Source organism: Prionailurus bengalensis, chromosome X, assembly GCF_016509475.1.
Source record: "Prionailurus bengalensis isolate Pbe53 chromosome X, Fcat_Pben_1.1_paternal_pri, whole genome shotgun sequence".
Classification (NCBI taxonomy): domain Eukaryota; kingdom Metazoa; phylum Chordata; class Mammalia; order Carnivora; family Felidae; genus Prionailurus; species Prionailurus bengalensis.
The window spans coordinates 87590909-87617602 of record NC_057361.1 but is presented as its reverse complement, the minus strand read 5'-3'; the positions used below and the strand labels follow the sequence as shown (position 1 = coordinate 87617602).

The window sequence follows — 26694 nt, the reverse complement described above, 5'->3', positions numbered from 1 at the left end:
CTGAATAAAAGAAATAACTGAGATCTGATATTACAAAACACTTGATGTCCAAAGTCAAATATGCCTAGCACTATATGACAGCAAAGATACATGAAAGTCATCTACATTTTACTTGGTTACTAAGAAATTGCCTTTGTGATTTTGGGGAAGGGTGAGGAGAATTTTTTGTGTTAAAATTTTTTTTTTTCTTTCAGTAAGAATTTGTTAAGAACTGGACCAATAGAATCAGGCAAGATGCCTGAATCTATATTTTAAGGTTATCTCTGAAACTTATAAGGACTATATCCACCTCTGTTGATATCATTTGTCATGCAGCTGGTCCCCTTGCTTTCACTTCTGCCTCCTGCATTAGTAGTATACACACTGGGCTGTTGGTCAGAGACCCAAAATAGTGGTGACATAAATGAGACAGCTTATTTTTCTCTCATGTAACAGCCCAAACAGGTAAGAAGTACAAAGCTGGTATGGCCTTGCCACGGGCCTAGTCTCCTACTAGCTGGTTGGGTTGACATCCCTAGAATGTTGGATCCAAGATGTCTCACTGCCATGCTCACATTTCATCCAGCAGGAAGGGTGGGGCGGGGGGGGGGATGGAAAGGGAAAAGAGAGCATCCCTTTACAACCTTTGAGGAAATGGTTTAGTAATTGTACAGATCACTGATGCTCACTCCTGAACTTAGTGAAAACTTAGTCACAAGGCCACATCTAGTGACAAAGAAAGCATGGGGAAGTATTCTTTATTGTAGGTAGCCATGCATCCAGCTAAAGATGGACAGATATATTACTACAGAAGAGTAGTTATTAGGGTCCAACTAGGAGTCTCTGGCAACCTCTTTATATCTATTCTCCTTCCAGGAGACAGTGACCATTCCAAAACATAAATTGAATCATGATGTATATTGGCCATAAACCATTTAACGGCTTCCCAGTGCTCTGAAGATAGAAACTAAAAAACTAAAATCCTTATTATGGCCTATAAGGTTCTGCATAGCTTGCAGGAGCCTTTGTCTATTTGCTGGTCTCATCTTGTAAGCCACTTTCTGCACGTCAGCCATATGAGTTCTGACTCAAGTGCTCAAACACAGATCCACTCCTTCAGGAAAAACTTTCACGGTGCACACCCCACTGCCCAACGTGGTTTCCTTTGCTTAAAAGATCTAATATAAACCACATATCTTTCCTTTGTAGCACTTATCTCACTTTTTGTGCAATTATTTGAATGTCTTTCTCCTCCACAACATTGTAAGCTGTATGACAATAGGGGCCATGTGTTTTTCTTGTATTGTGCTGTGTTCCTGGTGCTAACCCCAGTGCTTGCCACAGAGTGGGCATTCACATACTTGGAGGTATGTTGCAATAGTTTGGCTTATTATTTTATGAGCCCCAGGATTTGGAGAAGTTTATCTCACAGTGATTTGGTATACTACATGAAATTTTACTATTATTCAGACATTTTATTTTATGCACAAATGAGAGTTTAAAGAAATAAACCTTGAATTTATAAGCCTAACCCTACAATTTAATTGCTTTGGCAATTTTACATTAAATCATTTAGTCTTTTTCTGTTTTAGTTCCTCCACATACAAAATAGATATTAAAACCCTGTTAGGGGCAACTTCTAGATCCTAAGCTACTAGGAGTCAGATACAATAATCTCAGAATCACATAAGGGATATTCAAATTCTTGAGAAAGTGTTGCTTTTCAATGAAGATGTGCCTATCATTTAAAAAAAAGCTAACATGGGGCACCTGGGTGGCTCAGCCGGTTAAGCATCCGACTTTGGCTCAGGTCATGATCCCACGGTTCATGAGTTTGAGCCCTGCATCGGGTTCTGTGCTGACAGCTCAGAGCCTGGAGCCTGCTTCGGATTCTGTGTCTTCCTCTCTCTCTGCCCTTCCCCCATTCATGCTCGCTCTTTTTCTCTCTCTCTCTCAAAAATGAATAAACATTAAAAAATAAAAAAAATAAAGCAGCTAAAATACTTTAGATTTCTTTTTTGAAAAAAAATCACTGAAAGGTGACAAGTTAGGAAGAACACTAGCAGTAAAAAAACACCTGGGATTAAAATACTTCAATTGTTTTTTGTTACAATGAGCTGCTATAATTGACAAATGGTCTAATCATATTAAAATGTTCTTCATAGAAAATCACATCTTCATGAAAGACATAGAAATAACACAAACACATTTTCAGTGTTCTAATAACTATGTTAATAGACCCAAAGAATCATAGAATTGGATGGGACCATTATTGTGCAAATTTTACAAATAAGGAAATGAAGGCCAAGCAGTTTAAGTGGCTTTCCTTAAAATTTCACAGGCACTTAGGGACAGACCCATGGCTAGCTTTAAATATGTTTTTTCAAAATCCACTTTTTGTTTCTTATCATAAAGGAAAACAAAAACTTAGGGCTACAAGTGGTATCAACATAACAATGTAAGAATGAAGATAAAATAATAAGTGGTAAGACCTGGACCAAGAAGTAAGTTTATATGCCATGTTGTTATTTTGGACAATAGACACAAATATAATATGACTTGACTAGAAAATAATCTCAAAGAACTGAAATCATCAGATAATATCCAAATCTTGTTTTGCTGATCATTTTTTAATCTTTTTTTCCTAAAATTTCTTTACTAAAAGTAGTTGATTACTAAAATAATCTGGACCAAATAATACATATTTCACCTCCCATCAATTTACCTGCTAATTCTTAGGTAGCAAAGCTTAAAAAAGAAAAATAAAGGAAATGTAAAGGAAACCAGTGAAACAGTAACCAGTATGAACCATACAAATGATTTTATTTATTTTAAGAGAGAGGGAGAGACAGAATCCCAAGCAGGCCCAACACCAGGCTTGATCCCACCACTGTGAGATCATGACCTGATCCTAAATCAAGAGCTGGACACTTAACCAACTGAGCTACTCAGGCGCTCCACAAAATGACTTTAGAATAACAGAATTCGTTACAATCAGCAGTCCATATTGGCAGAGGGTATATAGCTAAAAATATCAAATGTTATTAGTGTCACCCTTATTTGGTGATAAGGATGAGACTAATTTCTTAAAAAACCCTTTCTTAATAAGAATAAAATGAATGCAGGCTAATTCCCTGAAGAAAAAAAAATGGCAGAGAGAACGTGCTCAAATTCTTTTTTTTTTAATGTTTATTTTTGAGAGAGAGAGAGAGAGAGAGAGAGAGAGAGCAGGGGAGGAGCAGAGAGAGAGGGAGACACAGAATCTGAAGCAGGCTCCAGGCTCAGCTGTCAGCACAGAACCCGACACGGGGCTTGAACTTGTGAACTGTGAGATATGACCTGAGCCAAAGTCAGACGCTTAACCTACTGAGCCACTCAGGCACCCCTCAGATTGTTTCTTTAGTAGCTTACCAAAGGATTTCAATGTGTATATCTCATGGTCCATCTAAAGTTAGAGACTGTGGTCCTCCAGTAGATTAATATTTCAGAATTTACTAATTGATTTATTGACATGAAGGTGACATTACAGTAATATATTTGTGTGTCTCTGGAACTAATGAACACATACTGTCATTTAAAGGTTAAGTTCTTCTGATGGTAGTTTGGTATTTTTCTTTGGACACTGCAACCATAGGTATCCAATTTTACAACAACCAGAAATGTGGACACAGATGTTTAACTTCAAATATAGATAGAAACACTGCTAGAATATAAAATAAATCGCCAGGGAAGTTGTTTTTAAAGATCCTAAAACTTCAAAAATAGCCATATTTCTCATTAAATATGAGAACAGAAATTATACCTGTTAAAGTGTGTAGTTTTGAAATCTCAGCCTGAGGTTTTTAGTCAATAGCTATTTAAGTATTAATTTTTTCCTTCCCCAACACTTATATGTCAGTAAAATTGAATTGCCTTTTAAAGTTTATAATGGTTTGGTGCACCTGGGTGGCTCAGTTGGTTGAGCATCTGATTTCAGCTCAGGTCATGATCTCACTGTTTGTGAGTTCGAGCCTCATATCGGCCTCCCTGCTGTCAGTGCAGAGCCCGCTTTGGATCCTCTGTCCCCTTTCTGCCCCTCCCCGGTTCACATTCTTTCTCTCAAAAATAAATACTTAAAAAAATTTTGCAATAGTTTCATACAAAAACCCAGATTCCATCTGATAAGTCTTCAAACCATATGGAAGAATCATATTGGCTATTTGGCAAGTACATGTAGGTCTATTATAGGCCAAAAATACAGAGGAGAGACATCAAATACATTCAAAATGAGACAAGAGACCAGAAAAGTTATTGTGTTTTAACTTTAATAACACACTCAAAATTTTAACACAAGAAGAATTCACTATTTTAATTACCATTTAAACACAATTATAAAGAACAAAAGGCTGAACACATTTATGAACAAAGTACAACATCTATCTTTAGATTTGTGAGCTGCACAAAAACATTTAAAGTATACAGCATATGAAGTCACTGAATCACAGGGCTAGAAGAAAACCCCACAATTTAATTGCTGAACTACAATCAGATTGATCTTGACACTGAATATTTTTTCTCATGTGATGGTCATTTTGGCTCATCCACTAACCACATAGATGTCAACCACACGGCTTTGCAAATGTGGAATGGCAATTTATAGCTAAGATGAAGTAAAACAGATAACCAGAATAAAATCAGTTCCCTTAGTCACTGTTTTATATTTTCAAAATGCATACTTAAAATATTAATATGAGATAAATTTTCACAAAACTCACATTACATGTACGAAAACTACAAATCAATACAGCAAGAATAGAGGCATATGTAGCCTCTGGCTTTAACCTCACACACTGGTCAAAATACTTAGAAATTCAAAGGATATGAGGTCACAATAAAGAGTGGAAAGCCTTAAGACAATTTAACACACTCATTGTAAAGTTCACCAAACTGAAGACCAAGGCAAATGAACCATAACAGTCCATGTGTGCTTTTGAAAATGACAGTAACTACCATAGTTGTGAGAAATGCAGGTTGACCGCTTTAGGAGAATTTAACCTTCAAATAAGCAATGCAAAATTTCCCATTATAGGTGAATAAAAGTGAAAGCATGTTAAATGTTCAAGAGAAGTTACTTTTGTAAGTCAGGATGCCTTATGCTGAGGCTTTTGAATAAAGGAACACCACAAATAGAACAGTGAACACAAATTAGTACAAGTCAAGATAATAGTTATATAGAAGGTAAATTTTCTTGATACACAAAATCTGTTTTAATGAACTTTTCAGTAATGAACTTTAAATGAAGTGCATTAGCTCCAAACACAAGATGAACATGAAACCACTTAATAACTTTAAAGCTTATGTAATATTCTTGTCGAAAAACAGGTACTAAAATTACCAACAAAATGACAGAGTATCTTTAACGCAGTGCCCTCGTTATAACCTGTAACCAATTCATCTGCCAACTTTTAAGAAGTATTAGTTGGGCTATAAATTTTGTGCAAGTAGACTTCTACCTTATTGTTACCCAAGTTACAGATATCCAAGATACCAACGATGTGCACTTTATCCAGTTTAGTTACAGCTTTGATAATATCACCTGAAAGTAAAAAGCAGATGGTATTGTAAAATACTTAAATATTTACTTGGATTTAGTATCACATAAGCTGACTTTTTTCTTATTATAACATTAACACTGTCCCTCATCTTCTCTCTCTTCCCTCCAATTTATCACACAGTCATCAAAGTTACGTTATGCTAACTTCTGCACACAACAGTGAATATATCAAACAGATGCCACTAATAATGTCAAGATACAGGCTGGTATTCCAAAGTCATATTTAGTTATTTACTTGTTAAATTTTTTTTTGGTAAAGTCAGTCTACATGTTTTCAAGGTTATTTATATGGTGCCAAGTCAACAACTTATTGTTACACTTCAAGGAAGTACAAAAATAATTTTTTCTATCTTGAAACATAATTATCAATTACTTACAAAACTTACAAGACATAAAGCAAAATACATATATGAAATTGAAGTTTCTTTTAAACTATATTTCCTTTGGGGGCACCTGGGTGGCTCAGTCAGTTAAGCGACTGACTCTTGATTTCGGCTCAGGTCATGATCTCATGGTTCATGGGTTCCAGCCCTGCGTCGGGCTCTGTGCTGGCAGTGCAGGGCCTGCTTGGGATTCTCTCCCTCTGCCCCTACCTCACTTGCTCTCTCTCTTGAAATAAATAAACTTAAAAAAATAAAAGAGATCTGGTTTGAAACTTAGCTTATTAAAAAAATAATAAGGTATATTTCCTTTGAAGTAGCTTTATTGACTAACACTTAGCATTGGATACTCTCAAGAAGCTTTATCAAAAATGGGTCAGGTGAGTGACACTGCTATAAATGGCAGAGTAGGCAATTTCAGGGCTGGGTCCCTCAACTAAAGCAACTCACAGGCTGGCAAAAACTCTCAGATCAACTTCTGCAGAACTCTGGAATCTATACACAAACTTAAAATGATGGGGGAAGGATTAATAAAGAAAGAGCTGCTGCACTGTGGTAAGAATGTGCTGCGGTACTTTACGTTGCCCACCTACTACCTGTATCAGCAGCAGCCATGAAGATGGCAGCTGGCACGCCTGGTGCTGGCTGCTAGTACCAGATAGTGCGATGCAGAACTTATTCTCAAAGATGTAGTTGTGTGTTTTGCCCTGTAAGGCAGCTCGCTCAAGGAGACATGAGGGCTTGCTTTCATTTCATCTGATTTGGAGCATTCCCATGACTGGGGTAGCTTCCCCAGTGGCTTTTGTTGAAAACACATTAAGACAAAAACATTAGCCAGACTAAAAAAGCTGGGGAGGAAGGGGTTGGGGAAAAGATATGTGGGGGAAATAAGGGCTTTTAAAAGCTTCTGTATACACTGGGGCATCAAGAAGGCTATATGTACACTCAGTGCTGGACACATGCTCAGAAAAGACCTGATAAAAACTCTAATTGTTCACCTCTGGCTGATCATCAGGCTCCGCACAGCAGGAAGCGAAAGCTAAGACAGAGTTGTAAACAGCCTGGGTAAGCACTGAAGGGGTGCCGTGACACAGATCCAACTGCAAAAACTGGAGATAATTTTTTCCTTGGTTTCCTTTCTCTCTTCCAGGTGTTTAAGGAAACTCTTTCAAAACACTATCTGACAGCTACTAAGCTAATGGATCACAGACTTCAGTGGCTAGATAAAGACTTGATTTTAAATATGAAAAAATGAAATCATTTAGAGGTTAAGTAACTTAAGCAAAGTCACATGGTGATTCTAATGTACACAGTCTGGCTTTGAGGCATGTGATCTTAACCTTTGTATACTAGGGTTACATCTCTGAAATTGTGCCTCAGGGCACCTGTGTGGCTCAGTAGGTTAAGCACCCGACTCTTGGTTTCGGCTCAGGTCATGATCTCACAGGTCCCTGAGATCCAGCCTTGTGTTGGGCTCTGTGTTGATGGGAGTGGAGCCTGCTTGGGATTCTCTTTCCCTTTCTCTCATGCCCCTACCCTATTCATGCGCACACGCACACTCTCTCAAAATAAATAAACATTAAAAAAAAAACACCTGTGCCTAAAAGCCAGTGTTGGATCTAGGTTTTGTGGGACCTGAAGGGCATGCTGTTTATGAAAAATAATATAAAATACAAAAGAGTACCAGAGCAAGTGAGGGCTTTTCAAGCCTAGGCTTTAAGAGCTTCACAATTAATTTTTTTAATGTTTATTTTTGAGAAGGAGGGAGGAAGGGAGAGGGAGAGGGAGAGGGAGAGGGAGAAAATGTGAGTGGGGGAGGGGCAGAGAGAGGGAGACACAGAATCTGAAGCAGGCTCCAAGCTGTTAGTACAGACCCCGATGCGGGGCTCAAACTCATGAACAGTGAGATCATGACCTGAGCCGAAGTCAGATGCTTAACCGATTGAGCAACCCAGGTGCCCCATGAGCTTCACAATTAAAGCCACCTCTGCTAGACATGTCACAAAATCTGATGAATGATTTAAAACTGTGCAAGTTCACTAATGCACAATGAGTATAATAACAACTGCTGCTACTGTATAACTTTCTTCTTCTTTGAAGGGGATGGACTTTAACCTAGATGCTTTGGAAAGATTTTGAGATGTCAAGATTTGATGCCAACAGAAACAACCCAAACCCTAATAATTCTAGTTGTTATCATATATTGACCTTTATAAATAATGACTTACAGAGTGCCTGAAACATGAAGTCTAAGTAAATCTACTGTTTAGGTGAGGAGCTCTGCCTACTTGTGTTAATACTTTGAGCAAATGACAACCTCTCAATCTGTTCATCTGGTACTACATCAGAATGTTGTGAGGATTAAATAGACTGTAAAGCACTTAGGATGGTGGTTGATGCACAGCAAGCACTCAAATTATCATCAACAATCAGTCTCTACTTAAGAAAACCTAGTATGAAATGAGGATGTTATTATTTACATCACATAGAGATTCTTTTAAAAGGACTACAGATTTTTACCTAAAAAATGAGTTTTTCTAAATTTCACTTTAAATTGTTAGTACTGTTTACAAAAATTGTACACTTTTAGAAATGTCACAAATACAAAAAAGTGAGAAAAAGGCAGTGGAGTGTTCACTCTGTTTTCTTATGGGTGATCACGTGGGAAGACAAAGTGTCCTGGCATCTCTTGTTGCTAGGATGGGATCATGTAGGTAAGCTCTGGGAAATGAGAATGTGAGTAGAAATGATATGTCACTTCCACTCCAATGTAATTAAAAGCTAGTGTCTCCTTCATCTCTTCCTTCCTCTGCCTAGACAACCCTAGAAGCTACTTGTTCCTGCTGAAGCTGCAACAAGATGTAAGCAGACTGGATTCATGAATCACTGCTGAGAAGAAAGCTAATGTCTGATTGCATCAGACTCAACTTGAGCAAGAAACAAACATTTATTGTGTTAAGTCACAGAGACTTTGAAGTGGCTTTGTAACTGCAAAACCACCTAACCTATCTTGTAATACAGTACAGTATTCTTGCCTGTAAAAATAATATGGGAAACCCTGATTACATAGGGAATAATAAAATTGGTATTTTTACATGTGTTAAAGCTCTTCCATATCGTGTTTCTGAAATGTTTATCGATGGAGAAGTTAACTCATGCTTTCAAATAGGAAGAAGGTGTGTATGTATGTGCATATATATATGAAATGTTTATGTGCATTACATACACACTTTCTTCCTATTTGAAAGCATTGAATTAACTTCTCCATTGATAAACATTTCAGAAACACGATATGCAAGAGCTTTAACACACACACACACACACACACACACACACACACATATCCTTGTAGCTCATAGTTAAAGATGATACCAATTAGGACATTATAGCAGTAAGCATTATTAAACACATGATTTGGGAAATAGAGCTAATTACTTGGAAAAAATAAAGCTAGGTCCATTATTTCATTTTCCATACCAAAATAAATTCCAAATGGTTTAAAATTTTAAACTATAAAAATGAAGACATATTAACAACAAAACCCTAAACAACCCAATTCAAAATGGTCAAAGGACTTGAATATACACTTCTCCAAAGAAGATATGGCCACTGAGCATATTATTAAAATATGCCCAACATCATTCATAATTAGAGAAATGCAAATCAGAACCAAAATGAGACACCACTTTAGGATGGCTGTTATTAAAAAACAAAACAAAACAAAAAACAGGGGCATCTGACTTCAGCTCATGATCTCACAGTGTGTGGGTTTGAGCCCTGCATTAGGCTCTCTGCTGTCAGTGCAGAGCCCACTTTGGATCCTGTTTCCCTCCCTCTCTCTCTCTTTCTCCCCCTCCCACGCATGTGTTTTCTCTCTCTCTCAAAAAAAAAAACACATAAAAAAATAAAAAAAAAACAGAAAATAACAAATATTGGTGAGGATGTAGAGAAATTGGGATCTGTATGCATTGCTGGTGGGAATGTAAAATCGTGCAGCTGGTGTGGAAAATGGTTTGGTGGTTCCTCAAAAAGTTAAATACAGAATTACCATATGACTCAGCAATTCCAATCCTAAATATGTTCCTAAAAGAACTCAAAGCAGGGATTCAGATACTTATACACCAATATCCATAGCAGAATTATTCACAATAATTATTCATAATAGCCGAGAGGTAGAAACAACCCAAATGTCCATCAATAGATGAATGGATAAACAAAATGTGGTATATAGACACAATGAAGTATTCTTCAGCTATAAAAAGGAATGAAATTCTGATATTACACACATGGATATTACATTCTGTATATTACAACATGGATGACCAAGTGACATAGGTCAGACTCGCAAAGACTATATGATTCCACTTATATGAGGCACCTAGAATAGGCAAATTCATAGAGACAGAAAGTAAAATAGAGGTTACCAAGGGCTGGGGAGAGGGGGGCAATGAAGAGTTACTATTTAATGGTATCATAATTTCTGTTTGGGATGATAAAAAACTTCTAAAAATGGATAATGATGATGATTGCACAACACTGTCAGTGTACTTAATGTCACTGAATTGTACAATTAAAAAATGGTTAAAGTGGTAAATTTTATGTAAATTTTGCCATAATAAAGATTATATGAGTACAAAAATGAAATTATAAAAGTACCAAAACCCACAGTGAATTAAAAAAATAATCTTGGACTAAGTAATGCCTTTCTGAGTATGACATAAAACCAGCAGTCACAAAAATAAAAGATTGATATATTTGAGTATATAAAAATAAAATTACTTAAAATACCAAAAGAATCCTCCCACTGAACAAATTTAGTCAAAATGTGTAAAATTATTTGCAACACACAATAAAGGGTTAACTCTAATATACAAAGAAAACCTACAAATTAATAAGAAAAAGAACACTCACAGACAAATGGAAAAATAAAACTAGCATACAAAATTCATAGAAAGAAGAAATATAACTGACAAACATTATGAAGATATTCAAGCTTAGAAATAAGCAAATGAAAACAATGATAATAATAACTTTTTGCCATCAGTCTGCCAAAGACTAACAAGAACAATAATACCTAGCATTTCTAAGGGTGTGAGTAAAGTGGCACTCTTGCCTTTGGTAAAAGTGTAAATTGGCATAAACTTTTTGGATGACAATATCTACAAAAATTTTAATGCCTACATCTTTTGAGTCAGTGATTTCTCTTCCAAGAATTCATCTTACAGATATGTATGTAAGTACACAAAGATTATATATACATACACACAGAAAGATAGATACTCACTGCAGTACTCTTTGCTAAGAGCCAAAATATTTGGAAACAATCTCAATGTTCATCACTAGGGGATTAAGTAAATTTTGGTACATCCACGCAGTGATGTATTTATAGGTATTAAAATGAATGAAGTATCTCTCTATATACTAAATATGAAAGATATCCAAGATATATTGTCAAGAGGAAAAAGGTGGTTATGGAACTATATGTTTACTATAATTCCATTTGTGTGTATTTCCTTAAGACTGTGTGTGTGGGTGATCAAGTGAGATTTATTCCTGGGATGCAAGGGTGGTTCAACATTTGCAAATCAATCAACGTGATGCATCACATCAATAAGAGAAAGGGCAAGAACCATATGACCATTTCAACAGACACAGAAAAAGCATTTGACGAAGCACAACATCCATTCATGATTTAAAAAAACTCTCAACAAAGTAGGTTTAGAAGGAACCTCAACATAAATGCCATATATGAAAAACCCACAGCTAACATAATCCTTAATGAGGAAAAAACTGAGAGCTTTTCCCCTAAGGTCAGAAACAAGAGAAGGATGTCCACCCTCACCACTTCTATTCAACATAGTACTAGAAGTTCTACCCACAGTAATCAGACAACAAAAAGAAATGAAAGGTAACCAAATTGGTAAGGAGGAAGTAAAACATTCGGTATTTGCAGATGACATGATACTATACGTAGAAAACCTACTATAACTGATAAATGAATCTCAGGATACAAAATCAGTGTGCAGAAATCTGTTGCATTTCTATACAGTAATAATGAAAGCAGCAGAAAGAGAAATTAAGAAGACAATCTCATTACAATTACACCCAAAATAATAATGATACCTAGGAATAAACCTAACCAAAGAGGTGAAAGACCTGTACTCTGAAAACTATAGAACACTGATAAAAGAAATTGAAGCCAACACAAAGAAATGGAAAGACATTCCATGCTCATGGATTAGAAGAATACTGTTAAAATGTTTATACTACCCAAAGTAATCTACACATTTAATGCAATCTCTACCAAAACACCAACAGAATTTTTCACAAAACTAGATGAAAGAATCCTAAAATTTATATGGAACTGCAAAAGATCCAGAACAGCCAAAGCAATTTTGGAAAAGGAAAGCAAAGCTGGAGGCATCACAATTCCAGACTTCAAGTTATATCGCAAAGATGTAGTATTCAACACAGTATGGTACTGGCACAAAAACAGACACACGGATCAACAGAACAGAACAGAAAACCCAGAAATGAACCCACAACTATATGGTCAATTAATCTTTGACAAAACAGGAAAGAATATCCAATGAGATAGAGACAATGTCTTAAACAAATGGTGCTGGGAAAACTGGACAGCTACATGCAAAAGAATGAGCTTGGACCACTTTCTTATACCATACACACAAATAAACTCAATATAGATTAAGGCCTAAATGGGAGACCTGAAATCATAAAAATCCTAGAAGAGAGCTCAGGTAGTAATGTCCTGACATGGGCCATAGCAACATATTTCTAGATATGTCTCTTGTGGCAAGGGAAATGAAAGCAAAAATAAACTACTGGAACTACATTAAAATAGAAAGTTTACACACAACAAAGGAAACAACAAAACCAAAAAAGCAATCTACTGAATGGGGAAAAGACATTTGCAAATGACATATCCAATAAAGGGTTAGTATCCAAAATATATAAAGAACGTATAAAACTCGACAGCCAAAACTCAAATAATCCAATAAAAAATGTACAGAGGACATGAATTGACGTTTCTCCAAAGAATACCTATAGATGGCCAACAGACACATGAAAAGATGCTTACCATCACTCATCATCAGGGAAATGCAAATCAAAAGTACAATGAGATATCACCTTACATCTGTCAGAATGGCTAAAATCAACAACACAAGAAACAACAGGTGTTGGTAAGAATGTGGAGAAAAAGAATCCTTTTGTACTGTTGGTGGGAATGCAAACTGGTGCAGCCACTCTGGAAAACAGTATGGAGGTTCCCCAAAAAGTTAAAAATAGATCTACCCTATGATCCAGTAATTGCACTACTGGGTATTTACACAAAAAATTGAAAAACATTAATTCAAAGGGATATATGTACTCCTATGTTTACTGCAGCATTATTTACACTAGCCAAATTATGGAAGCAGCCCAAGTGTCCATGGATAGATGAATGGATAAAGATGTGGTATATATGTACAATGGAATATTACTGAGTTGTAAAAAAAGAATGAAATCTTGCCATGTGCAACGACATGGATGGAGCTAGAGAGTAAAATGCTAAGTGAAATAAATCAGTCAGAGAAAGACAAATATCATACGATTCCACTCATACGTGGAATTTAAGAACCAAAGCAAAGGAGCAAAGGAAAAAAAGAGACAAGCCAAGAAACAGACTCTTTTAACTACAAAGAACAAAATGATGGTTACCAGAGGGGAAGTGGTTGGGGGGATGGGTGAAATAGGTGATGGGAGATTAATGAGTGAACTTGTCATGAGGAGCACCAGGTGATGTATGGGATAGTTGAATCACTATATTGTACACCTGAAACTCATAGAACACTCTGCTAGCTATACTGACTTTAAAAAAAGTGTGGGGTGGGAGAAATATATACTGTTATATGCAAAAATAATATTTTAAAGAATTCAAAGAATACTGATTATCTCTAGAGAGGAGATGAGTGAGTTGGCAGCAGGAGATGGGCCTGCCTAGGCAGGGAGGAGAACTTTCACTTTTACCCTATAACTTTGTGTGCTGTTTGAATTTTTGAATTGTGATCATATATAGCTTGTATAGTAAAAAAGAAAACAGGCTATAGAAATGTTTAAAAGGTGATACAAATGTTATACTATTAGCATTTCATTATTCTGTACTTATTTTTATCTTTCAGTTTGGAGTTATGGAAAGAACGAAAATATTTTGAATCTGACAGATCTGAGCTGAAATGATAGCTGTTACCCATGCTGGTGAATCTCTCTGTTTTTCATTCTAGCCATCTATAAATAGGGGATAATAATGTTTACCTTTCAAGGCTCTTAGTAGGATTATTTGTAACTTATGTAAAATGCCCAGGCACAATGCTTGGCACAGAGCTAAATGGATACTATTATTATTAATAATTCATTGTCATGAAAAACATGACATCTTCTACTTGAAACAAATCAGATTGCTTTTCTTTTAAATATCAAAATTCTATTTTTTATTTTTAATTTATTTTTTGAGAGAGAGAGCATGAGAGGGGCAGAGAGAAAGTGGGAGAGACAGAATTCCAAGCAAGCTCTGTGCTGTTGGCACAGACCCGACACAGGGCTTGAACTCACAAACTGTGAGATCACGACCTAGCCGATATCAAGAGTTGGACACTTAACCAACTGAGCCACCCAGGTGCCCCATTTTTTTATTTTTCATTTTTTTTAGTTAGATTGCTTTTGATTTTCTTGCCCTTCATGTCTCAAGTATTAACTGCTTTGGCAGAAGGGTACCAGGTTTTTTCATTTGACCATGTTAGTAACTTCTGGAGAAAAACTGGCACTAGCAACTAGTAAGTAGCTGAGAATTTTGCCTTGATATTTCATGCCAATAATAACATACATACAGCAGAAGAAATTTAATGGAAGTAGATGTTGTATGAAGTAAGAAAATGAGTATATAAATATTTAAACCATGTATTAGGGCACTAATTAAGAAATCTGGAATTTCTGGAAATCTAAAGAGCTGCATTGTAGGAAGTAATACAGCAAGTCAACTAATAAACTATTTCTAAAAATGAACTGAAAAAAAAATAAGACTCTTGTCAAATCAGATATTCAAGCTCAGTTTGCAGTAACCATTATTGCCAAGAGTTACTTCATCAAAAGGCATAGCTCATAAGACTTGTTGAAAAACAATATACACTCAAGAGTTTCATCAGCTTACAAAGACCCACTGCAAAATCCCCAGATAATAATGGCTGTCTTAGAAGCTCTTTTAAATGTAATATCCTTATAAGCTCAGTGAAAACTGCTAGCAACTTTACTACATGCTTAGGAAGTACAAATGACAACAGGAAGTAGATAATTATACTGGACACATAATTTCACAGGAATAGAGAAGTAATTTAAAGTTGTTTGTTATGTAGCAGCCTAAACAATTGGTTGGTTGAAGGGTTTCACTATTGGGATTACATAAGCTCCTAGCAGTCCTCAAGGAATCTATTGCATAGCACATGAATAACTAAACATTTATAAGAAAAAAACAACCACACTATATTATGCTATGGAGGTATTAAAATTTCAGGCAATTGTAAGGTGAAAGGACAAATCATCTCACCTGAGTTAAAATAAGAGCTGAATTTGTACTGCTCCATGTGCATACCACTTAAATCTAATGAACACTTACATTTAGAAATCTAGTATAAGAGAAAATTCTTAATGTATGCCTGGAATAAAAACCATTAATTTATATAATTTTATTTAAAAATATATTCTTGGGGCTCCTGGGTGGCTCAGTCAGTTAAGTGTTCAACGTCGGCTCAGGTCATGATCTCGTGGTCTGTGAGTTCGAGCCCTACATCAGGCTCTGTGCTGATAGTTTGGTGCCTGGATCCTGCTTCAGATTCTGTGTGTCTCTCTCTGCCCCTCCTCTGCTCATGTTCTGACTCTCTCTCTCTCTCAAAAATGAATAAACATTAAAAAAAATTTAAAAAATATGGGGAATCTGGGTGGCTCAGTCACCCAGTTGACAGTCACCCAGTTGAACGGTTAAGCGTTCAACTTTGGCTCAGGTCATGATCTTGTGTTCATGAGTTCTAGCCCCGCGTTGGGCTCTGTGCTGACAGCTCAGAGCCTGAAGCCTGCTTTGGATTCTGTGTGTCCCTCTCTCTTTCTGCCCCTACCCTGCTCGTGCTCTTGCTCTCTCTCTCTCAAAAATAAAAAAACATTAAAAAAATTTAAAAAAATAAAAAAAATACTCTCATATATAAGTCTTGGGGTACCTTTGCCAAATAACCCTTTAAACTATATTAAATGTTAAGGCTGTAACTGGTTACATGGTAACATCTTAAGATTGGAACTGTTTACAATACTAATTTTGTTTTTGGGGTGAAAGGAATACTGAAATGCTCTTACCTGCAAGTGCTCTTGGCAGTCTGTCATTGCCAGGTGTTTCCTGCGGATACACACAGCTGTAGTTCATGCAGGTTAGTAATGTATCGATTTGAGATGTACGGAGATCTTCTGGAGAATACATGGGCAGGAATGCAACATCGATTGCTATCTCATGGTTCAGTCCTGTTATAGAAAAACCACAGTTTGTTAAAAGTGGGTTAATACATGAAGCTAATGAGGCCAGGTTTGCTGGTTTGATCCTGACATGTGCCAAACAGCTTCACACCTATAAAAGCATGATTTCAAATCTAGGAACTAAACCCTTTGCTGTGCAAAACTTTACAAATACATGCTACTGGTTGAAAGAGAAGACACTTCAGTGCAGTTTATCACCACTGCTGAAAATAACTATCCAAAATGTTTTACCTACTGATAGGAGGTTACAATTTTAATATCCAGAGGATGGCCTGGTCACATAAATAAAGACATGTAGAACACTTTCTTGGTTATTATGTGAGGGGCCATTACAGGATAGAACAATTCAGAGGTAACTACTGGTTCCCTTATTGCCATTTGGACTTAGGGATGTATGACTCAAACAAAGCCAGGATGGTAGTGACAGGGTCCCATGTGTCCTCAATTATACATTACAAACTTCAATTACTCACAGAGGTCTAGAACAGGGGTCAGCAAATTATAACCTGGGGGGTCAAATCTTGCTTGCACTAGGCTTTGTACAACCCATGAGCTCAGAATGTTTTGTTTTTAATCTTAAATGGTTGAAAAAAATCAACAGAATATTTTGTGATACGTGAAAATTATATGCAATTCAAATTTCAGTGTCTATAAATATTTATCCCCAAAGAGCATGCACATTCATTTATATATTGTCTATGGCTGCTTTCACACTAAAACAGCAGAACTAAGTAGTTCAGACAGATGCTGTATGACCTGCAAAGCCTCAAACATTTACTACTTGGCCCTTTACAGGACAAATTTATTCCCTTGTACAGAACACACTTAAGGTTATCTTTTGGTTTTAGGATCTTATCTTTTAACAAATAGTACAGTAATTAAGAGATGTAATCCTCTCTTCTGAGTCCATTGCTCATGCCATGCTTAAAATGGACAGGCTATTTGGTCTCATAACACAACTTTGGTTTCATACTTTTACAAAAGGTATAATCAATTCACCACCTTCACATCTGATATTCACCAGTTATTTTAACCAAAATCTGGGAATATGTATACTTCCAGTGCTATTAGGAGAGTAGTATTTCTCAATCTTAATTCCACTGTTGCATACTTCACAAGCTGGATACACTGTTGTCATTGGCTCTAGTGTAGCTGTGAGTCTCCCTTAGGTAGGTAAGGGAGACTGGATGGGCTGCTTCTCTGGAGTATGCCAGAATTTTAAGGAGTGTGGTAAGGTCTCCCCTCAGATGATTTTGATAGGTTACCCCCTCCTACCAAGATTCCATAAGAATCAGTGAATCACTATCATTTATATTAGTTCTCTGGATTTCATTTCTGTATTAAGTTAAACCATTAGAGAGCTAAATTCTTGGATTATGTAATAATTAAGGCGAAAATATACTCCTTTACAGAAATGTCTTACTAAGATTTGACTATTATACTGATTATATATTATAAGGTTGACGTAAGACTCAATTATCTGAAGAGCAATTCCACATTTTAAAAAGGAAAACTATAGCTGCAAATATCCATCCATTTGTTATTCTGTGCTATTTACACAAGAACTTCATATGGTAAATTCAGACTTGAGTTTTGATAGAGGAAAAAAATAACAGGCTTCCTATATATGAGTGTTTGTTTTCTCTGAAATATAAGATACGTTTAGAGACTCAGGAGACATGATTTCTAATCATGGCCTGGGTTCTATCTAGCCAGGGGGTAGGACTAAATGATATCCAAACTTCTTTTAACTTTAAAATTAAATACCTCATCAGGAATCCCCTTTATTTCTTCTTTCCAGAAAGCTCACAAAAAAATTACTGCCAAATGCTAATTTAGTTGTTTGCAAGTACCTAATAAAACATACTTTTTCTGTTTCCTTTTAAACATTGTTTTGTTTTATCCATCTGTGGCTTATTTTTCCTTGTATTTTATCCCTGTAAACCACCTTAAGTCCTTGAAAACAGGTAGGATATAAAACAGCATGAAAATGGGTAGGATATAAAACAGCATAATTCTAATATAGATTAGAGATGATTGGGCAGAATGACAAATTTGCCCTCTTCACATTTGATTCTTGCTTTTAAGTGATACAAAGAGACCAAGTAACGCAGTCTAGTAAAAAAAAAAAAAGTTTGAAACTTAGGTCTGACATGTCTAACAGAGTCAGTGGAAATTCATTACTTTTCATAAATTATTCACACATGCACAATCACATGTATGCACATACTTATGTGTGAGGAGGCAGAGAAGAGAGAGTGGGAGAGAGTAAAAAGGAGGAAGAATCTTGATAAAGGTCAAGGTAATGCATTCCAGTGCTGTAGATACAAAAATCTTTGAAATGAATTTTCTTTCAGCCATTAATTTACTAATGACTTTTCCTCATTCTTTTATTTTAAGGTAACATGACCTTCCCTTAAGATACAAATACAAATAAATTTTTTTGTTGTTAACTATGAGAATAGCTTATTTTGGCTAAGATTTTATTTAGGAATTTTTTTTGTGTGTACATTTTTCATTCATTGGAAACAAATGTAAAATTAAATGTAACTTTAAGAATGTGTTGACTTTTTAAAAAGTTTTTATATAAATTCAAGTTAGTGAACATACAGTGTAATACCAGTTTCAGGGGTATAACATAGCGATTTGACACTTCTGTACAACACTCAGTGCTCATCAAAACAAATGTCCTCCTTAATCCCTGTTACCTATTTAATCCATTCCCCTCACCCACCTTCTCTGTGGTAACCATCAGTTTGTTCTCTTAAAAAAAAAAGTGTTGCCTTTTAAATTTCTGTAAGTTTTATAGCTACTTCTCAGTTTTGAACTGCCTGAGAAAAATCAGTTTATTTTCCCTTACAGACCAGGGAAGTTTTTTAAGTAGGTTCTTTCTGTTACAACCTGAGTTAGTTGAGAATTTTATTTTCTTCAGGGGCTAAACAGATCTCTGTTCATAGAAGCCTCTCTAGATTAGTATGATTGGTACCTTTTTTCTTTAACTTACATTTTACCTTTCAATAGTTCAGATACACCAAGAAAGAGGCAGAAAACATGAGCAAGAAAGTGGTGGCTAAAGAAGAACAAAATCAGTTTTAGAAGTAGTCAGGTTGTCAGGGGTGAGGAAAGTTCCCTTGGTTCCCATTCTCTTCTGCCCAAATACTTTCCTAGGACTTGCCAATGTTTAAAAGCCCACAGAGCTTAATGTATTCCAGAGTCAGTGCTCCATTCCTTTGGTTTGAGCCAAGCAGGAGCGTTCCTTGGACATTATTTCTTTTGGAGGGGGGAGCATAATTTCTTAAAGCAAAATAGTATCATCTATATTGAAAATATATTAAATTAATAATTTTCAAAGAAAATAGCACTTGACTTACCTAGGATGGTTACTTCGAAATGTCCAAGGCTTCGGGCGCTTTTAAAGTCCTCAAGTTTTGGAGGCCTTCCCTCTGGTGGTATGTATTTTGCAGGCTGAGAATTAAACTGCTCAGTGAGAAACTTTCTCTGCTCAAAAATAAATTTCCGTGGAATACTTTCAGGATGAACACAGCTATAATGCAAGTGATCTATTAAGCCAAACTTTTTCTCTCTCCACAGAGGACTTTCCCATCTATCGCTTATAGTTTTTCTCGCTTTCCCTTGGACACCAGCGCTTGTGCTTTCTCGACCTGTTAAAGACACAATGAGACAGACACAATGGACCTTATTTATAAATCAAACAAATTAAGTCGTTCAGTACAAAAAAGCACAGATTAAGGAGGAATAGTTTAGTCAACTTTAACAATCAAACCACTTATAAAATATAAATTGGATGTCCAAGAGATAATTGTTATTACAGTGAAAACTAAATTCATTTTCAAAATAAACTTTTACTGCAAAATATTAAACACTGAAATTATTTTCTCTGTTGCTTGGATTATGAAGATTTGTAATTACCTTCCTTATACTTTTTCTGTATTTTCTAAACTCTCTTAAATAAACAAATATTTCTTTTATATTCAGTGACAAATTCAAGTTAAGTCAAATTCAAAACTGTTAGATATGGGACCACCACTCACTATTGGTGGAATTTAAGCTTAAAATAAAATTTTGTTAATCTTTGCTAAAAGCAGCTTGAACAAATACAAAATGCAGTCTTTTTCATGGATATAACTCTGCTTCATGAAGACAATTTATTATATATGATACTCCTTTTAGATATAAATAACATGGAAATCAAAGAGGGAACTAAACTCAGATGACAGACCCCTTCAATTTTTTTTTTTAATGAAATTTATTGTCAAATTGGTTTCCACACAACACCCAATGCTCATCCCAATGGGTGCCCTCCTCAATGCCCATCACCCACAAGACCCCTTAAATTCTTGTTTGTTTTCTATCATCAAGTCAGTTTATCACTTATGTACAATTTATTTAACACATTTAATTTTTAAGGCAGAATATAATTTCTCCCCTACACATTATGACATCCATTGATTCAGCAAATAATTACTGGGCACTTTTTATATATATTCCAGATACTGTGCTGAGGACTTTGGTAAAATAAAATTTTAATTGAATAATACACCCTGGGACCTGAAGACATAAGGCAGAATCAGAAAAAAAAAAGGTCTGGAACAAGACTGTCTTGTTATCAGTTCTGGTAGCTCAGACGAGCTGATAGCAACTTGGTTTCAGAGTTTACCAAGGTTGCTGAATTGCTTCCTTGCAGGTGGCCTATGCCTTGGTGTTCATTATTATTCTAGCATAAAAAACCTTGCTGAGGCCGAAGGGGGTTCTAACAGAAAGATTTCAATGTGGCAAATATATCATTTCTGCTTTTGAAACATACCCTATTCTCAGACTACTTTCTTAAGCTTTTTAAACCTAGCCAGAGACTTACCAAAAATTTATTATGAGGTAAAATACTAGACTGCGTTGTAAGAGAAGATGAAATTGAATATGTACTTACTCACCAAGAATTCAAAATACTGCAATATTACAAAAGAGTTTTTTATTTCAAAATTCAGATGATGAACACACTTAACTTCCTATAATAATGCTTGATAACAAAAGGATAAAAAATTTAACTGCACATGAAAAATAAAGGAATCAATCAAAGCCAACAGGAAAATTCAGTTAATAGGACTAAACTGAGAACTGTATAATGACTTAATATTTTTATTTTCTAAAATAAATCTCCTTTCCCTAAACTTATACAAATACATAATTAGAATAGCAGTAAGTAGCTATTACAATATTCAAGATATAGCGAGCGTTCCTGACTTATTTGTTCTAAAATACAGCATGCAAAGAACAAATTATAGGCTATTCCAAATTTTAAAAATTAAATAATTACATCTGCTTTACAGAAAAAAAATCCTAAAACTGACCCTGACAGAAATAAGTCAGAATATTTTCTATGCTTGTTTTGAGTGTTGATATCAAGGACTGGTAAAATACAAATTTTTATTTGAAAAATTCCTCTGAAAAGTCCCACTTTGTTTTTATCGTAACTTGGGATTGTAACTACCTACTCCAATTATATGTTCACAATTATTACAAATGGGTATGAATTCAATACAAGAGATATTGGCAGTCACTGGTTGTGAAAAGCAAGATTTCAAAGGCAATAATTAGGAGATATAGTTCAGGTTTTTCTAAAGATATGATGGAAAATTATGAACTGGAATTCTTTTTAGTTTGCATACTACTAAAATTACCATATGAAACACATGTTTTTAAGCCTAATGCACAACAAAGATACAGGTTAATTACCTAGCTAAATTGTGTGTGTGTGTATGATTATATGTTGTAACTTATTTTAATGATTCATTTTACCCTAATTTCTGGTGAGAACAGAATCATGTTTTAATGGGGAGAAATTTCAGGAAAAGACCACATTTTGGTTGTGAGGCAAACAAACAAACAAACAAACAAAAATAAGAAAACAACCACATTATAAATGTATGGATATAGGCATGGTGATTTTGTTTCCTCACAAAATCTACTCTGAGCATTTCTCATTCCATAAATAAAAGTGATGGGCAGGGGTATATGGAAGCATTTGGGAGGGAGAGGAGCTATTTTCTTTGCCTCTTCCCCCCTTGCATCTACTAACTCCACCTTGGTGCAGGATCTACATGGCTAGAAAAGAACAGGGTATTTTTCACTCACTAGCAAGTATAAAATAGACTTTTTAAAAAAGTGTGTAAGAGCTACCTGCAATATTTTGTGATCTCAGTAATACTGTTATTGTCATACTCAACAGTGAAAAACTGAAAAGCATTTTCTATAAGATCAGGAACAAGACCAGGATGCCCTCTCTTACCACTTTTATTCAATAGAATATTGTAAGTCCTAACCATAGCAATAAACCAAGAAAAAAAAGGCATCCAAATTGGAAAAGAAGTAAAACTGTCACTATGTGCAGATGACATGATATATATATTCCCAAAGTTTCCACTTAAAAAAACCTGTTAGAGCTAAAAAACAAATTCAGTAAAGATGCAGGATACAAAATCAATATACAGAGATGTGTAGTATTTCTTCTATACACTAACAACTATCATATTCTTCTATACACTAACAACTATCATAAAGAGAAATTAAGAAAGTAATCACATTCACAATTGCACCAAAAAGAATGAAATACCTAAAAATAAATTTAATGAAGGTGGTAAAAGACCTGTACACTGAAAACTATAAGACAGTGATGAAAAAAATGAAGATGATACAAACAAATGGAAAAATATTATGTGTTAACAGACTGGAAGAATTAATATTGTTAAAATGTCCATGCTACCCAAAGCAATCTACAGATTCCATGCAATCCCCATCAAAATTTTAATGGCATTTTCCATAGAACTAGAACAAGTAATTCCAAGGTTTGTATGGATCCACTAAAGATCCTGAATAGCCAGGACAGTCTTTATTTTTTTTTTCAATATATGAAATCTATTGCCAAATTGGTTTCCATACAACACCCAGTGCTCATCCCAAAAGGTGCCCTCCTCAATATCCATCCCCCACCCTCCCCTCCCTCCCACCCCCCATCAACCCTCAGTTTGTTCTTAGTTTTTAAGAGTCTCTTATGCTTTGGCTCTCTCCCACTCTAACCTCTTTTTTTTTTTCCTTCCCCTCCCCCATGGGTTTCTGTTAAGTTTTTCAGGATCCACATAAGAGTGAAAACATATGGTATCTGTCTTTCTCTGTATGGCTTATTTCAGGAGTACTGATGCATAGGGGCACTTGTACCCCAATGTTTATAGCAGCACTCTCAACAATAGCCAAATTATGGAAAGAGCCTAAATGTCCATCAACTAATGAATGGATAAAGAAATTGTGGTTTATATACACAATGGAGTACTACATGGCAATGAGAAAGAATGAAATATGGCCCTTTGTAGCAACGTGGATGGAACTGGAGAGTGTTATGCTAAGTGAAATAAGCCAGGACAGTCTTTAGAAAAAGAATAACAAATCTGGAGGTATCATACTCCCAGATTTCAAACTATACTACAAAGCTATATAGTAATCAAAACAGTATTTGGCACAAAAATAGACACACAGATCAACTGAACGGAACTGAGAGCCCAGAAAGAAACCCACACAGACAATTATATACAGACAATTAATTTATGGTAAAGGAGTCAAGAACATACAAAGGACAAAGGACAGCTATTTCAACAAATGGTGCTGAGAAAACTGGACAGCCACATGCAAAAGGATGAAACTAGATCAGTAACTTAAACCATACACAAAAATTAACTCAAAATGCATTAAAGATTTGAATGTAGACCTGAAACCATAAAATTCCTAGAAGAAAACATAGGCAGTAAGCTCTTAAGGCACTAAGACACTGGTCTTAGTGAGGTGTTTCTGGATCTGACTCCAAAGGCAAGGAGAACAAAAGCAAAAATAAACAAATGGGACATCATACTAAAAAATGTTTGCATGGTAAAAGAAGCCATCATTAAAACAAAAAGGCAACCTACTCAATGGGAGGAGATATTTGCATATATCTGATAAGGGATTAATATCCAAAATATAGAAAGAACTCATACTACTCAACAATTTAAAAAATCTGATTAAAGAAAGGGCAGAGGATCTGAATAGACATTTTTCCAAAGAAGACATACAGATGGCCAACAAGCATATGAAAAGAAGTTCACCACTGCTAATTATTAGGGAAATGCATATAAAAACCAGAACAAAATATCACCTCACACCTGTTAGAATGGCTATTATCAAAAAGACAAGAAATAACTATTGGAGAGGAAGTGGAGAGAAGGGGAACCCTTATGCACTGTTGTTGGGAACTTAAATTGGTGCAGCTGCTAGGAAAACAGCGTGGAAGTTTTTTTTTTTTTTAAATTAAGAATAGATTTGCCATATAGATCTAGCTGTTCCACTTCTGAGTATTTATCCAAATAATACAAAACACTAATGTGAAAAGACACACATGTTTTTATCTTCACTGTCACATTATTTATAATAGCTCCAATAAACATCTTAGAGCATGTCTCCTTGTGCACCCAACACATAGGTCAGAGGGTATAATATATTTTTAATAAATTAGGTATTGTCAAATTACTCTGAAAGGTAGTTGTACCACTTTTTATCTAAGAAAGGGGAACATGACTCTTTCTCTCTTTGAAATACACACATATCTGCTTATATTATAAAACAAACAATGGAAAAATACATCGTATAATCAATTAAAAAGTTACCTACAGTGGGCGAGAAGGAATAGGATGCAGGGAACAAAAATAAAAACTAAACTTCTTTAACTATATGTTTTTTTGTGTATTTGACTATTGAACCATGAAAATAATTTACAAAATTAAATGTTTAAAGAAAGCAATCCTTAAGCATCAAAATAAATGAACCTAAAATATATCTATCCAGTTGGTAGTATAACCACACAGAAATAAATATCACCAGTGATTTTAAAGTATAATAATTCATATATCCTTTGTGGGCATATTCAAAAGATAAAATCACTGCAAAACAAACAAACAAACAAACCTTAACTGTTTATAGCAATATTGTTCATAGAAAGGTTAAGGTGATTATTCTGAAACTGTTCTTATATGTGGTGAGTGAAAGCAAACAAATTACTATGTAATATTCTGATTATATCATCTCCAGGGTCTTCAGAGCCAGGATTTTTGCAGTGGGAAAAAAACCTCTCTTCTGTCTTTATCTCCTATGTCAAAACTCTGTAGTTGTGAATTTTAATTGAAAATATAAAAACAAAATCATGACATATTTTGTCTTAACTGTGCAACCAACCAGTGAGTTGAGTACATTTTCTAGTTCTGTCTACTGTAAAGGTCTAGAAATAATAATGAGACCAGTATCAGTCAACACCCATAATGCCTAATGTGTAGTCTTCAAATACCAGAGCTCTGTGGAGAAATAGCTGATTCCATGTCTGGGGCAGAAAATGTTCATAGTTGGCATGGATATACTTTGTCAAATCAGACAGAAAAAAGCTATTGCAAACTATTAGAGTCATATCCAAAGGACTTATAAATAAATTTGAAGAGTTTCCTACTAGCCAAAGATGAGACAGTGTGGCTAATAATAAGGATGGCAACTGCAAAAGAAAAAACACATCGAGTTTGTTTGTTTGTTTGTTTATATGAAATTTATTGTCAAATTGGTTTCCATACAACACCCAGTGCTCATCCCAACAGGTGCCCTCCTCAATACCCATCACCCACCCTCCCCTCCCTCCCACCCCCCATCAACCCTCAGATTGTTCTCAGTTTTTAAGAGTCTCTTATGGCTGTTGGTGGGAATACAAACTGGTGCAGCCGCTCTGGAAAACAGTGTGGAGGTTCCTCAAAAAATTAAAAATAGATCTACCCTATGACCCAGCAATAGCACTGCTAGGAATTTACCCAAGGGATACAGGAGTGCTGATGCATAGGGGCAACTGTATCCCAATGTTTACAGCAGCACTTTCAACAATAGTCAAATTATGGAAAGAGCCTAAATGTCCATCAACATCACATATATTTAAATCCATGTTCATATTATTTAAAACACCAAAGGCAAAATCTAATTGGTGATCTTTGGAAAATTCTAGGGATCCATCTCATTATTTTGAAAATTGATAAAGAGAAAGAATCAAGCATGTGTCCTGTCTTTTCTCAATGAACTGTACATCTTAGTAACCAAATAATAAAT

General features: G+C 35.4%; 1 protein-coding gene across 1 annotated transcript in view; it reads right to left on the bottom strand.

Moving 5' to 3' along the window:
• Positions 1-4266: 4266 nt before the first annotated feature.
• Positions 4267-26694, bottom strand: part of RADX (RPA1 related single stranded DNA binding protein, X-linked) — a 92588-nt gene continuing 70160 nt past the window's right edge. The window contains exons 12-14 of the mRNA XM_043569836.1: positions 19893-20183; positions 16348-16509; positions 4267-5554 (exon numbers count right to left, since the gene is read on the bottom strand). Coding sequence (XP_043425771.1) covers positions 5424-5554; positions 16348-16509; positions 19893-20183 — 584 coding nt within the window. The 3' untranslated portion in view covers positions 4267-5423. The remainder of the gene's footprint in view (positions 5555-16347; positions 16510-19892; positions 20184-26694) is intronic.